This window comes from Fringilla coelebs (assembly GCF_963513975.1).
Source record: "Fringilla coelebs genome assembly, chromosome: 23".
Lineage (NCBI taxonomy): Eukaryota > Metazoa > Chordata > Aves > Passeriformes > Fringillidae > Fringilla > Fringilla coelebs.
Window position 1 is genome coordinate 1318490 of NC_140049.1, and position 13184 is coordinate 1331673.

The following is a 13184-nucleotide window of genomic DNA, read 5'->3' on the forward strand; positions in this document are numbered from 1 at the left end:
TAAAACGCCACACGACAGGCGAGCGGGATCCAGGGCGAGGCTGAACCCGCGCCGCGAATTCCCTGGAAAAGCAGAAATCCCAAAATCCCAGAAAATGTCATTCAGCGCCCCCCCCGGCAGGAGCCGGGTGGTGCCGCCCCGCGTCCCCCCCGCACCCCCCGTGGTCTCTCCCGCCCCTCCAGCGTAGGAGGCCCCGCCCCCGTATACGTCACGGCCGTGCCCGCCTGTGATTGGCGGATCCGCGACGCCTCGCGCGCAGCGGCCAATGGCGGCGCTGGGCCCGCCCGGAGCCAAGATGGCGGCGCCGCGGGCTGCGGGCGGGCGGGCCTGAGGCGGCTGCGGGGGCCGCGCCTTGCTCCGCGCCCCGCGCCGCGCCGGGGGCCGGCCGGCCGGGGGTCCCCGCTCCCCGCCCGCGGGCTGGCCGGCCCGCCGGGCCCGCCCCGCCCTCCGCCATGGCGGCCGAGAGCGGCAGGCAGTTCTGGAAGCGGAGCGCCAAGCTGCCGGGCAGGTGAGCCCCGGGAAGGGGTGCGAGGGCCGCGCCCCCCGCGCTCCGGCGGGGAAGGGGCGGTCACCCAGCCGGGATCGGGGCTGAGGTACCCCTGGAAGGCTCGGGGATACCCGGAGGATCTGTCCCGGCTGCGGGGCTGAGGAGCTGGCTGGGGGCCCCGGGGTTCCTCCCGGAATAGGGGATGCCAGAGCCACCCCGGGCTGTGGGACGGGGATTTTGCTGTGCAAGGTTCAATGTGTGGGGGACAAGGGGACGGTCAGAGCTGTCCCTCATCTCTGGGACCAGGCAGGCGGTGTGGGGGCTGCGGGGACCCCCTGCGTGCCCCCGTGGCAGGCAAGGCAGGACGGAGGGACCGGGGTGCCTTGGAGGCCTCTTTGGGGTAGGCTCAGAGCAGGGCTGGGCCATCTTCCTTTCCACAGATACGGAAGAAACTCATCCTTCCCAAGTGCTTGGAGGTGTCGCCTTGGCTGGCAGCAGCTCTGTCCCAGAGGGGTGTCCCTGCTAAGGCATGGAGCCCCCCATTCCCTCTCCTGTGTGGGATATCGCTCCTGCTCCCCTCTGCTCAAGGGGCAGGACTGTGAGAGCTCTGCTTGTACCCTCTGCCTCAGTTCCTCTGGCTGTGACGCCTTGGTTCCTCGCAAGGCACCTCTCAGGGATAGGAGAAACAAGTGAAATGTGTGATTGCCATGGTATTTAGGAAGAAGAGGCTGGTGCTGATGAAGGAGAGGCTCCCTACACTGCCTTGGGAGCAAGGCTGACATGGAAAGAGGGCATCAGCCTCTCTGTGGAGGCTCCTCAAGTGCTTTTTCTGCCTGGTGCTCTTCATTTTTGCTCTCATTTGCCTTATCTGAACCCTGCCCTTTGCCTCCTGGGTTATGGGTGCAGTCTGAAATGCTTAGTTGGTTTTAAATCCTGCTGGGCCAGTTAAATATCTCTTTCTAACGTGTTTTCACTCATCTGCTTGTCACTGTGCAGCTCCTTCAGGTTGGCTGGACAATCCATGTCTGTGGTAAGCAGAGGGAGAGCAAGGAGCTCTCTGTTCCTCCTCTGCTGCCCCTGTGGGAGGACAATGCTGTGCTTTCCCTGGGTTATTTCCCAGCTGCTCCTGCCTCTTACCCAAAGGTGTCAGCCCTGCTCTCAGCTGGTGGTCGTGGACAGCACCTCTCTTCTCCTTTTGGTGACTTCTGAGCTTTGCCTTGGAAGCTCAAACCAGGTGAACCGGTCTGGCAGCCGGGCCTGCCCAAGCCGCTCTGCAGGGGGAAGGTTTTGGCAGTGCTCTCCCCTTCTCCTGCCTGCCTGCTTGGCAGATATCTTGCACCCAGGAGCCCTGTTCCTCCTGAGTGCTGCCTGTTTCCAGGGACAGTCACCAACAGGTCTTCAGCAGCCTGACTCCCAGGGTGGAGGTGGGATGTCCTGCATCCATGGTCACCAGACATCAACCTCCCTTTCTTCTTTTTAGTCTGAGCTTTGAGGGACCCTCCTGTGCAGATTCTTGGCTCGATCCTTTCTTTCCCCTGACAATCTGGCAGAGAGAGGCTTTGTAGAGGCTTGGATACTGTGTTAGCTTCTTTTCCATGACACTTTGTGCATTTGGTCACTTAGTTGTATTAGCTTTTATTTGCTAATAAAGTCTGTTAGCTTTTGGTCCCTGTAGATTTAGGGTGGATTTTAGGTGTAAGTTTAGAACTGGTAAATGCTGTTTTGTTTTTCCAGTGCTGTCTTGTGGTTTTTTTGCACCGGGAATTCTCTGCCTGGTAATTTTCTAGGGATGTGTTGGCTGAGTGCTCTGGCATGTTGTCCTCTGTGATGTGTTGTTTGTTGCCCGCTCTTTAGAGAGATGGGCAGCCAGGGTCTGCTGGGGTTATTTAAATGCTGCTTTAAAAGGGGAGAAACAGCCTGCTGGAAGTAAATGTGTTGTGTGTCCAGAGGGGCAGTGGTGTTTCATGGCTATGCTCTGCTGCAGTGTCAATAACCCACACCCTGTGATGATCCTGGAGGTGGCACACAGGGAGCACAGCCATTGTCCCTCACACCATTGGTCACTGAACATCCAGGGAACAGGAAATGCCTGTCTCAAAAGAGATTAAACTGGGACAGAACAGAGGACTCATCCAGTCAGGCTGGGAGCGCAGCTTAGATCAGCTTGAGATTCTTGTTGGGGAGTGTCTGGCTTGTAAGACTTCAGAAAGAGCTGTGTGCAGGGGGGACCATCTGCCATTGTATCAAACACGGAGAGCGTTTCCTCCCTTCCCCAGCACTGGCTGCCACATCTCCTCCTCTCTCTAACACACATCCTTCACTGGGCTTGTGAAGTCCAGGCCTTCCCAGGTGAATCAGAGCAGTTCCCCTCTGGCAGCCTGTGGGTCCCTGACAGGGAGGAGGAACCTTGTCTGGATATCCTGGGACACTGAGCTTGGTACTGGGCATGGGAGTGGCTCTGCTGGCTCCTGTCCTGCAGGGAGCTGCCACAAGTCACTGGGAAGCAATGCCAGTCTGGAGGGCTTGTTCTTCTTACTCCTCATCACCTCTTTGCTATGTCCACCTGTGGAGGTGCCTCTGCTTAATTGCAGTCCTGACTTCCAGGTGCTCATTAGTCATCACACTCTGTCCTAGGCTTAATCCTCGATGGATAAACTCAGTGAGGACTTCCAGCCACGAGGGACAGCCACTGCAGTGGTGAGCCCACCCCTGGCTGGGCTGCTCCACCAGGATCTCTCTGTGCTGTGGTTGTTTCCAGCCTCTTCCCTGGCTCTCTGCATCTCTCCCCTGCCAGCTGGACCTGTTGCTTTTGCATCCTCAGCTTGTTCCCAGCTGCAGCAGGCTGCTGTCCCTCTCCTCCATGGCTGGGCCTGCTGGTTTTACTGCCGGGCACCATCTGCAGCTCCTAGAAACCAGGCCAGCTCTATTGACCCAAGAGAAGCTTGTTCCTTGTGTGCCAGCTCTGAAAGGGCCTTTGTCTGTGCCATGGCATTGCAGGACTTGTTTTCCAGAGGTTGTTTCCCAGGGTGGGGTGGCTGTGAATAGTTCCTCCAATGCAGGTGATAACTCAGGATCCCTGTCTCACCTCCAGAGTCTGTAAAACGGCAATGAGCATGGTTTTAGGAGCTCCTCTCTGAGGTGATGCTCCCCTTGTAGGGCCTGGAGCCCTCAGTCTCCTTGTCCCACGAGTCCCAAGGAACCAGGGACTAAGATGTGGTGACTCATTTCAGGCCACATAGGAAGTAATTGATTAAACCAGGATTTGGACCTGAGTCAAACCACGTAGTGTTACCAGGAATTCCTTCTCCGTGGCATTGGCTGTGATCCTGAGAGCCAGCATGGGCTTCAAACCCTTGAGTACATTTATGGAGGAGCCCCAGTGTCAGTGCCTGGAGTCCTTCCCTGTCCCACAGGGCCTGGGAGGGTGAGTTCCCCAAACTGGGAATGTCAGCGTGTGCAGCAGGTAGACTGAGACACCTGGTCATGTGGAGTGAGCTGGTGGTGCAGGAAAGAGCAGATCTCAAATCCCAGCTCAGGCTGGACCAGGCCTAAGAGTTTAAACAAGGCTTCTCTTTGCTACTGCAAAGAACAAATCTTCATCTGCATGTGGCACTTCGGATCTAAGGCTTGTAAGTTAAAAGGTTTTTGAAGCTGCTTTTGGGCTTTTATCCAGCTCCCAATAGCAGGCAAGAAGCATGACCCCAGTTTAGGCTGAGATTATTTGTAGGACCTCTTCTTACAGCATCTTAGATTTTTTTCTTTTCCCCTTCCTGCAGCATTCAGCCTGTCTATGGAGCACAGCATCCTCCCCTGGATTCCCGGCTCACCAAAAAGTAAGTGTTTGTCTCCTGGAGGTGCAGCCACCAGGCCTGGCAGCTCTGCAGTAGGTGGAGGTCTCCAGCATCCCTGGCACTGTGATATTGCAACAGAGAAGGACAGCAGTGCAAGGGGTGTGGTGCTGCCTTGAGCTCTGTGAAAGCTTGCAGGGAGAGCTTATCTGCTGGTGCCCTTAATGGCCAGAAATCCATACAGCAACACCCACATCAAAGGAAATAGATTTTTTTTTTTTTTTTAGCAGTGTCTGATCTTTCTGCTCCTCTTTGGAGCTGGAGGAATTAAGGAAAGGGAGGTAAAGCTGCCCAGCAGCTGGAGAGCTGCAGCAGCTTCCCAGCAGGAAAAGGCAGAATTCCTGGTCTGAACTGCCTCCTTGTCCCTGTCCCTTGCTGGGTAGTGGTGAAAGTTCCCTGCTTCAGGTGGTGAACTTTGGCTCCTGTAGCTAAAGAGTAAATTCCTTCAGTGCCTGAGGAAAGACCCAGGCTGGTCTGGCTGCTGGGAACAACTGCAGCTGTTTTGGGAGTGTCCATGGAAGGAGACCTGCTCTGTCTGCCCTCTGACATGCCTCTCTCCAGGCTGTAAGACCTTTTTTGGGGTGTTAATCTACCTGTTTTGTGTAGGGTGGGGGAAGGCAGAGCTGGAGGAATTGTACTGGCACCTCTCCAGCTGTGTGCTGCCGCTGTGGCCTCTGAGACTGCTGTCACAGCAGCCTGTGACAGCCACTCCTGACAGCGGGCAGCCCAGAGAGACTTCACATGTTCCTTAGGTCTGGGAGGAGGAGCAGGGAAACTGGGGGAGAGGGATTGGCTGATCGGAGCGAGGGCGTGGGGAAAGGAAAGAGAATGAGCTGGTCCAACAGCAGGGCTCTGCTCCTGTTCCTCTGGCTCACAGCTTCATCAAGGACCGCTCCAAGGCCACTGGGCTGCCCATGAAAAGCAAGAAGGCCTCCAGCTTCCACGAGTTTGCCCGCAGCACCAGCGACGCCTGGGACATCGGGGATGACGAAGATGAGGAGTTCTCCTCCTCCTCCTCGTCCTCTTTGCAAACTCTGAACTCTAAAGTGGCCAAGGCCACGGCAGCACAGGTTCTGGAGAACCACAGCAAGCTGCGGGCCAAGCCCGAGCGATGCCAGCCTGCCCTGGGGGACCTGCCCACCAACTGCAAGGTCATCAAATCCAGCAGCGAGGCCCAGCTCTCCAGGACCTCTGGTAAGAGCCATCTTCAGGAGCAGCCTCCTGCTCCAGTGCTCTCCTGCTTGGCCACTGAACTCAACTGCTCACTGCTACTCCCAGTATGGGCAAGAGGCTTTTTCTTCCTTTTAGTGTCCTGTACTCCAAGGAGCCATTTTCAGAGGCCTGGCTTTAATGCTTGTGTCCTCAGCTGCTCAATATCCTGCATACAGGCATATTTGCCCCCGAGTATTCCATGTTCTGGGTGCTAAGTCAGTTTTGAGATCTGTTAAATTCTCTCTGAGACCTGCTCACTGTCTGCTTCACAGTGGTTTGGTGTCCTGCTCTTAGCAAAGGTCTGGGTGGGGTCATGTTGACACAGCTTGGGCAGGGAATTGGGCAGCAGCAGCCCCTTGCTCACTGCCTTGCCTGCCTGTGCAGTGAGAGTACCTCAGGAGATGGCACTGGCAGCCCATCAGCTCCTCTCTCTGCACTAGCCATCAGCTTGATTGATGTTTAGATCTGGAGAACAGAGCAGATCTAAATGTTAGTTCTGCCTTGTCTCCCGTGTCCTGCCCATGTGTGGAGGGAAGTCTGGTCCATTTGCAGTCAGGTGTTTGGATGCAGGAGGAAGGAAAGGAGGCAGAAATGGGTGGAGGTGGTGGAAGAGCCACCACAGATGCCTGTGAACTGCTGATCCATTGGAGTGGGCCAGCGATGCTGTTCTGAGGAATAGATGGGTGAAATCCGCAGTGTCTGACAATGGCTGTGGCAGTGAGCTGGGGTTGGAGAGGTGGAACCTCCCTGCCCAGCTCAGTGCAGCCTCTGGTCCTTGCAGAGGAGGCCTGTGTGCGGAGCCCCCTGCAGAAGCAGCAGTCCCTGCCCCTCCGGCCCGTCATTCCCCTCGTGGCTCGGATCTCTGACCAAAACGCCTCCGGGGCTCCCCCCATGACCGTGCGGGAGAAAACGCGCCTGGAGAAGTTCCGGCAGCTCCTCTCCAGCCACAACACCGACCTGGGTGAGTGGGGCACGCTGAGGGTGGGCAGGGCGGGCCAGAAGGGGCCTGCTGCCTGCATCAGCTCTGCTTCGGGGTGGAAAAACTCACCGCCTGCAGTTGTACCAGATGGGCGTTTGCAGGAATCGCCCTGTTGGCAGATGGTGATGTCCTCCAACCCCTCCCTGTCTATCCCTAATCATTCTCCATCTTGCACATGATGGTTGGGATCACTGGGGAATGTCTCTGCATGAGAACTGAGGTCCTGGCACATTGGTGACCCTGCAGCTCCCTGTTCTGTGCCCGAGCTGGGCTGAAATAATCTCTACTCTCCTTGCAGCAGACCCACATCCCCAGTCATTGCTAGTGTGGGAGCCTTCCTGGAGGCTCATTGTCTCCAGAGCCTGCAGGAGCAGACTGGGCTTTCCTCTCCTTCTAGGTGTAGTGGTGCCTGGACGTGCCTAGGATCTAATCCATTGCCACCACTGTCCGTTTGCAGATGAGCTGAGAAAATGCAGCTGGCCTGGTGTGCCCAGAGAGGTCCGGCCTGTGACGTGGAGACTGCTGTCAGTAAGTACTGGGAGCTGTGCCACCCGAGTCTGGGAGGACTGTGCCACCTCAGGGACAGTGCTCCTACACCTGCCTGTGTCCCATAGCCAGCTTTGCTTGTATGTTCCCAGTGCCCATCTTCCAGGTGAGCTGTAGGGGTTTTTGATCAGGAAGTGCCATTGCTGCATCCTCTTGGAGCTCAAAGCCCACACCGGTGTGGGCACTGCGTGGTTCACTCCCTTTGGGGAACTGAATCTGATCAAGCTGGATTACTCCAAGCTCAGGGGCTAGGAAGGCCAAATTCCATGAAAGCTCTTTCCCCAGCTCCTGAGTTGTGTGCCTGATGTTTGTGCACAGCTGGCAGGGTTTCAGGGTGGTGAGGAAGGAGGGTCTGCCCTGAGCTGAGCTCTCCCACTGCAGGGTTACCTCCCCGCCAACTCGGAGCGCCGCAAGCTGACCCTGCAGCGGAAGAGGGAGGAGTACTTCGGCTTCATCCAGCAGTACTACGACTCCCGGAACGAGGAGCACCACCAAGACACCTACAGACAGGTAGGAACCCTCCTCCTGCCTTCCTGCTTTGGGCATAGCCCTCTCCTCTCTCTTGTCCCCATGGGTGGGGTCATGCCAGGACTTGCTCTAGCTGTAGCCACAAGGAGTCTTCTCTTTGGGGAAAAGGCACCATGCTTCTGTCCTTGATAGTTTAAGCTTTTCCTAAGTTTAGGAAAATTTCAGGTCTGAACTACCTGCCTGTACATAAGCAGAGCAGACTGCAGATGATTTTCTCAGTACAGCTATCATCTGTAGCCCTGACAAGCCCGCTGTGCTTGTCAGCTCTTGCCTGGGGGAACACTCATGGTGGATTCCCCTCTGTTAGCCTGTGACAAGTTATTGTGTCCCTGGAAAGCACAGCTGGTGTGTGTAACCCACCTTCTTTTCCAGATCCACATTGACATTCCAAGGACCAACCCACTCATTCCCCTCTTCCAGCAGCCACTCGTCCAGGAGGTAAGCGGGGGGTGAAGCTCCTGCCCTGCACTTGCCATGGGATGTGTGTGTGGAGTGAGGCCAGCACTGCTCCTAGGGAATTAACTTGGTGGGGAAGCTTCCCTGCCTGACAGCTCCTGATGCAAATACCTCCTGGAACTGTCTGGTCTTGTCCCTCATTTCTGAAAGATATCAAACTTGGAGCTTGGGGGTTATGAGATGATCTCTTCTTTAGCAAGATGTAGTCAAGAGCTGGTAAAAAACCTGAAGCTTTTGAGACAAATTGAAGGCATTTGAACCAGAACACAGGATAGTTCTCTTTTGCTTGAAAACCTCTTTTATGGGAGCAGCCTGGGCAGGGATGATGGGTTCAAGAGGTGGCCCGGAGTTGTGGGCACCTGTCTTCTCAGGAAACAGGCTCTGTGTGTGTGGTGTGTCAGAGCATGGTGTCCAGGGGGTTGGGGCAGTCTGGCAATGTTGGTGGCTGTTGGGAAGTATCCTGATTTGTGGTGCTTTTCTGGAAGTACTGTGCTGATACCTCATTTTCCCACCTGATGTTCAGCCAAGGAGGCTGCTCTGCCCTGTCCTGTGGATATTAAGCTGTCTGGGTCGTGAAAAGTTGGGTCTGCATTTCTTCAGGCAGAGATTTTGATGAGGAGCCTGGACTGTCTTGGCTGGCCTGCATGTGGGATCTGTGCATGACACAGAGTCTCTCCCAGGACTTCTATGCTTCTAACATTACCTTACTGCTACAGAAAAGCCTGTCAGTGCATGATCTGCACTCCCTGAGCTTAGCAGTTATGCTTCTCTGCCTTCCCTTCGTGCATGGCTAATGCAGGTACCTGCTTTCCCTGGTTCTTCCCCAGATTTTTGAGAGAATCCTGTTTATCTGGGCCATTCGCCACCCAGCCAGCGGCTATGTGCAGGGCATCAATGACCTGGTCACCCCCTTCTTTGTTGTGTTCCTCTCTGAGCACGTTGGTAAGTGACAATTGCTGCTCTAAGCATTCCTGACTGGGATTGAAGTGGTGTGAAATGCTGGCATGAGGAGAATTTGCTCTGCTGGAGAAGAGGATGATGTGCTCTTCCTTCAGAGTGCCTGGGCCTGGCTGGAGTTGTATTTTGACCTCTTGCTGTATCTCTGCTCCCTGGTTGCTTGCCAGGATTTCTGAGCCTCTGAAATGGGAAGTGGGCCAGCTTAGCCCTGTTATTTGATCTGATGTAGTGGTGTGACAGCAGCGTGGTGGGTGCTGTCTTCCCAAGGAGAAAAGGGAGCAAACTGCTGGGTCAGTCAAGCCAGGAGGGTCAGACCTGTATCTCCTTACTTGGAGAGTGTTGCAGTGCCTCCTGCAAAGCTTTGGCCTGATAAAGCCTGGGACTGTCCCATGTCCCTGGTGTCCCCCATCTCCCTGATGCTCTTCCCTCTCTGTTTTGCAGAGGAGGATGTGGAAAACTTTGATGTGACCAACCTGTCCCAGGATGTTTTACGGAGCATCGAGGCCGACAGCTTTTGGTGCATGAGCAAGTTGCTGGATGGGATTCAGGTGAGCCTCTGGGGCCACAGAAATTCCTTTGCCCTCACTGGGGTGGCAGTGTGGTTGTCTTCTCTCCCTGTCTGGGTGAGTATTCTGCATGCTCCTGCATTTAGGGAGGTTTTGCTACTTCAGTGACTTTAGTTTCTTCACTGAATCTGTTAATCTGTGAAATCCTGGGGAGATGGGTGCTGTGGCTCTCCAGATGGCCCCGTCCTGACCAGGGGAACTCAGAGCAGGCAGACAGTCCTGGTGCTCAAGAGCCCTGTCTCCTTGGCTCATGACAATCTCATCCCAACTGTCCAACTGCTGATCTGGTTTTGATCATTTGTAGCTGTTGTTCAAGCTGCTGACTCAGGGCCTCTCCCCACAGGACAATTACACCTTTGCACAGCCAGGGATCCAGAAGAAAGTGAAAGCCCTGGAGGAGCTGGTCAGCCGGATCGATGGTAGGTGACACGGGAGTCTGGTCAGGTTTGTCACAGCAGAGGGAGGCCTCCTTTGGGACGGCTCTCAGGGCAGGGGTAGACACTTCTTACAACACTCATGGAACCAGAGCAGCACAGGGTCAGCCAGAAACCCCCTGGTTGGTGACAGTGCAGGGTGGGGAGAGAAGGAATTTGGGAGATAAAAGTCTCAGCCTGAAAGTGTGTGAAAGCCACTGTGCTGCGAGCAGCGTGCAGGAGCTGGGGCACTGTGAGCCCCAGGTGTGTAAGTGAAATGTGCTGTTTCAGAGCAGGTACATAATCACTTTAGGAAGTACGAGGTTGAGTACCTGCAGTTTGCCTTTCGCTGGATGAACAACCTGCTCATGAGGGAGCTGCCCCTCCGCTGCACCATCCGCCTCTGGGACACCTACCAGGTATGCAGGCTCCACTGAGCTCCCTCCTGGCTTGTCACTGTCACTTGTGTCCCTGTCCCCACAGGGACAGAGGTCTCCTGGCACCAGCTGGGGTGCTGAGGGAAACAGAGCAGTGTGGCCCCAGGATGTTTACAGCCAGCTGGGTGTGGGTGGCCCAGCAGGACACCTGTGTCTGGGGGTTGTTCTCCAGCTGAGCTGCAGGAGTTCACCCAGAGTTTTGCTGTCCACAGTCAGAGCCAGAAGGATTCTCCCATTTCCACCTGTACGTCTGTGCTGCTTTCTTGATCAAGTGGCGGAAGGAGATCCTGGATGAGGAAGACTTCCAAGTAAGACCCTGAGGTTGGGGGTGACTCCCTGGGGAAGGGAAACAGAGGGGAGGGAATTGCTCTAGTTGGGAGCCCAGTGTGGACATAGACAGCTGTCAGAGCTGGCTCCAAGATCATCCAGTCTGAGGAGCTTTGCCTAGAAGTAACTTGAGCCTTGGTGATAAGGACAGAGAACGGAGCTTTTGGAGGGTTCAAACATCCCATTCCAGCTCTGATCACAGTGTGTGCCCTCCTGTGTCCAGCTGTGACTTTGTAACAGCACCCTTATTCCAAGGGGCTTAGGGTGCTCCGCTGGTTCAGATCTAGACCCAAGCACATCTTGATGTTGTCCCTGAGCCTTTCAGACCTGCAAGTGTGGTGAGCAAAGGTTATTGAGCGCTGCTGCCACTGCTCAGGTCTGCCACAAGCCTGCACTGGATCTGTGCTCTGCCTTCAGCCTCTCCAAACTAAGCATCTTCCCCTCTTCCAGGGCCTTTTGATGTTGCTACAAAACCTGCCCACGATACACTGGGGTAATGAAGAGATTGGGCTGCTGCTGGCTGAAGCCTACAGACTCAAGTACATGTTTGCAGATGCTCCAAACCATTACCGCCGATAGGTGCCCAGACTGGCTCCTCTCTGCCGTGCCCACCCCTTGTCCTGGCCCGATCTGATCACTGTGGCATTTTTGTCATCCCAGTTCCTCGGACACTCCAGCCAGCAGCTGCTCTTTGCTGTACAAAGCTCACCTGAACTCTTGTCTTAACTCTGAACGTGTGCCTGTCTGCCACTCCATGCGCCTGGATGTGCCATTTTGACGACTCTCAGTATTTCACTCCGTGCTGGTGGCTCACACCAGGAAGGGAGGCTTCAAGGGACTGAGAGAACATGGGGGAAGCTTTACAGATAAACTGAGCCAGAGACGAAGCCCTCCTGTCCTCTCCACTCCCTGTCCTGGGCTTGTCTGGCTGGGACCACTTCAGCTTTGCTGCCTCCCGTTGCCCTGCACCACGTGCGCTGCCCCATCTGCTCCCTCCTCTCTTCTGCCACCGTTTGCGCCAAGTCCCAGATGAAAATGCCTTATCAGAGACCTGCCTGGCTGCAGAATCCTTCCCCACCAGGGTGGCAGGGCAAGAAGTTCCTCTCAGGGCCTGCCTTCGCTCCGAGGGTCCGGAGACCCCCCAAGCACTTTGTGGGTTCACAAGAGAGTCCCTGGTGCCTGCCCTCCCTCCTCGTCTCCATCCTCTTCGCCTACCTCTCCCCCAGGGCAGCAGGGCAGGCACGACGGGGCCACGACCACTCCATCCACACACACACCTGAAATGATGTGTGCCAGCCTGGTGGAACTTTTGGTGACTGATGTTCTGTGAGTACAGCCCCATCCAGCTGTGGGGAAGGCACGGAGGGGGTGCTGGCAGGGGAGCAACATCTCTCAAAAACCTCCTGACAACGTCCCTGCTCCTCCGAGGCGTTCTGTGTATATTGTGTTCTTGTGTATATGGGTCAAAGATGTACAATATATGTCTTCTCTTTGTAGCAGATTTTATATTTATAACATGAACCCCTTGTTAACCCCTTGTTCTCCCCATCCTCTCCACGCCTCAGAAGGATGCCTGGCTGTGGTGTTGTAGGGTTTTGAACCCCTCTGCAGGTTTCTACCCCAGCGTGTCCCTGCAGTGCTGCCTCTGCCCGAGGTGTGACAGAAACACATCTCAGGGTTTGGGCAGTGGAGGAGGTGGGAGCTCCCAGCAGAAGCAGGGGAGAGCCTGCTGGAGACACCAGGGCTGCAGGGCTGGCAGTGTCCCTGGGCCCTGCAGGGCAGGGCTGGGCCAGGGCTGCACTCCAGGGAGGAACAGTCCTGGCTGCAGCAGTGGCTGTCCCCAGCACCCAGGGCAGCTCTCCCTGCTGTCCCCCACAGCCTCCCTGTGGCAGGCCCTGGCTGGCCCTGCTGTGGGTGCTGTTAACTCCAGCAGCTGGGGATGGTTCCAGGGCCATTTCCTTCCATGGGCAGCACCTCTATGCTGTGCTGGATCTGGGAGGGCCAGAGGGGACAGATCCAGGCCACCCTGGGCTTCTCCCAGCACTCCTGCTGGGCCACCACGGCTTTCCTGGTAGGGCTGGAGGCTCCCAGGCCTCCACATTCCCTTTCTGTTCCCAGGGGGAGAAAGCAGCAGGCAGTGAGGCCCGGGCCAGGCATGTGACAGGCAGAACCTTGGTGCCAATAAAACTCCAAACAGTATCTCAAGAAATCACTTTCCTAAGGTGGACTTGTTTTTCTCAGGCATTTGGACTTTGTTTGTGTGTGCCTTTTGTTGTTTTCCTCTGAGAAAACAGAGTGGTCCTTAGTTTAACATCAACTAAAAAAAGGAAATAATTAAAAAAACTCCACACAAACAAAAAAAGCCTACACACAAAACCAGCACAAGGTGGGAGCTCTCCATGCAGCACCCAGTGGTGTCACCCAGTGC

The 13184-nt window shown here is 55.6% G+C and overlaps 1 protein-coding gene across 1 annotated transcript; it reads left to right on the forward strand.

The window, feature by feature from the left end:
- Positions 1-388: 388 nt before the first annotated feature.
- TBC1D22B (TBC1 domain family member 22B) lies at positions 389-12843 on the forward strand. Its single transcript, XM_084220596.1, has 13 exons — positions 389-508; positions 4264-4320; positions 5213-5529; positions 6329-6508; positions 6984-7054; positions 7454-7582; positions 7973-8038; positions 8884-8998; positions 9455-9561; positions 9923-9998; positions 10284-10411; positions 10642-10737; positions 11207-12843. The coding sequence occupies exons 1-13, from the start codon at positions 453-455 to the stop codon at positions 11333-11335; spliced, it is 1527 nt and encodes a 508-aa protein (XP_084076722.1). The 5' UTR covers positions 389-452; the 3' UTR covers positions 11336-12843.
- The last annotated feature ends 341 nt before the right edge of the window (positions 12844-13184 follow it).

Excerpts from the sequence above, each read along its gene's own strand:
- TBC1D22B (XM_084220596.1), top strand. The coding sequence starts at position 453 with ATGGCGGCCGAGAGCGGCAGGCAGTTCTGGAAGCGGAGCGCCAAGCTG. Across the intron at positions 509-4,263 it reads AGCGCCAAGCTGCCGGGCAG|CATTCAGCCTGTCTATGGAG; the intron begins GTGAGCCCCGGG and ends CCCTTCCTGCAG. Across the intron at positions 6,509-6,983 it reads CAGCCACAACACCGACCTGG|ATGAGCTGAGAAAATGCAGC; the intron begins GTGAGTGGGGCA and ends GTCCGTTTGCAG.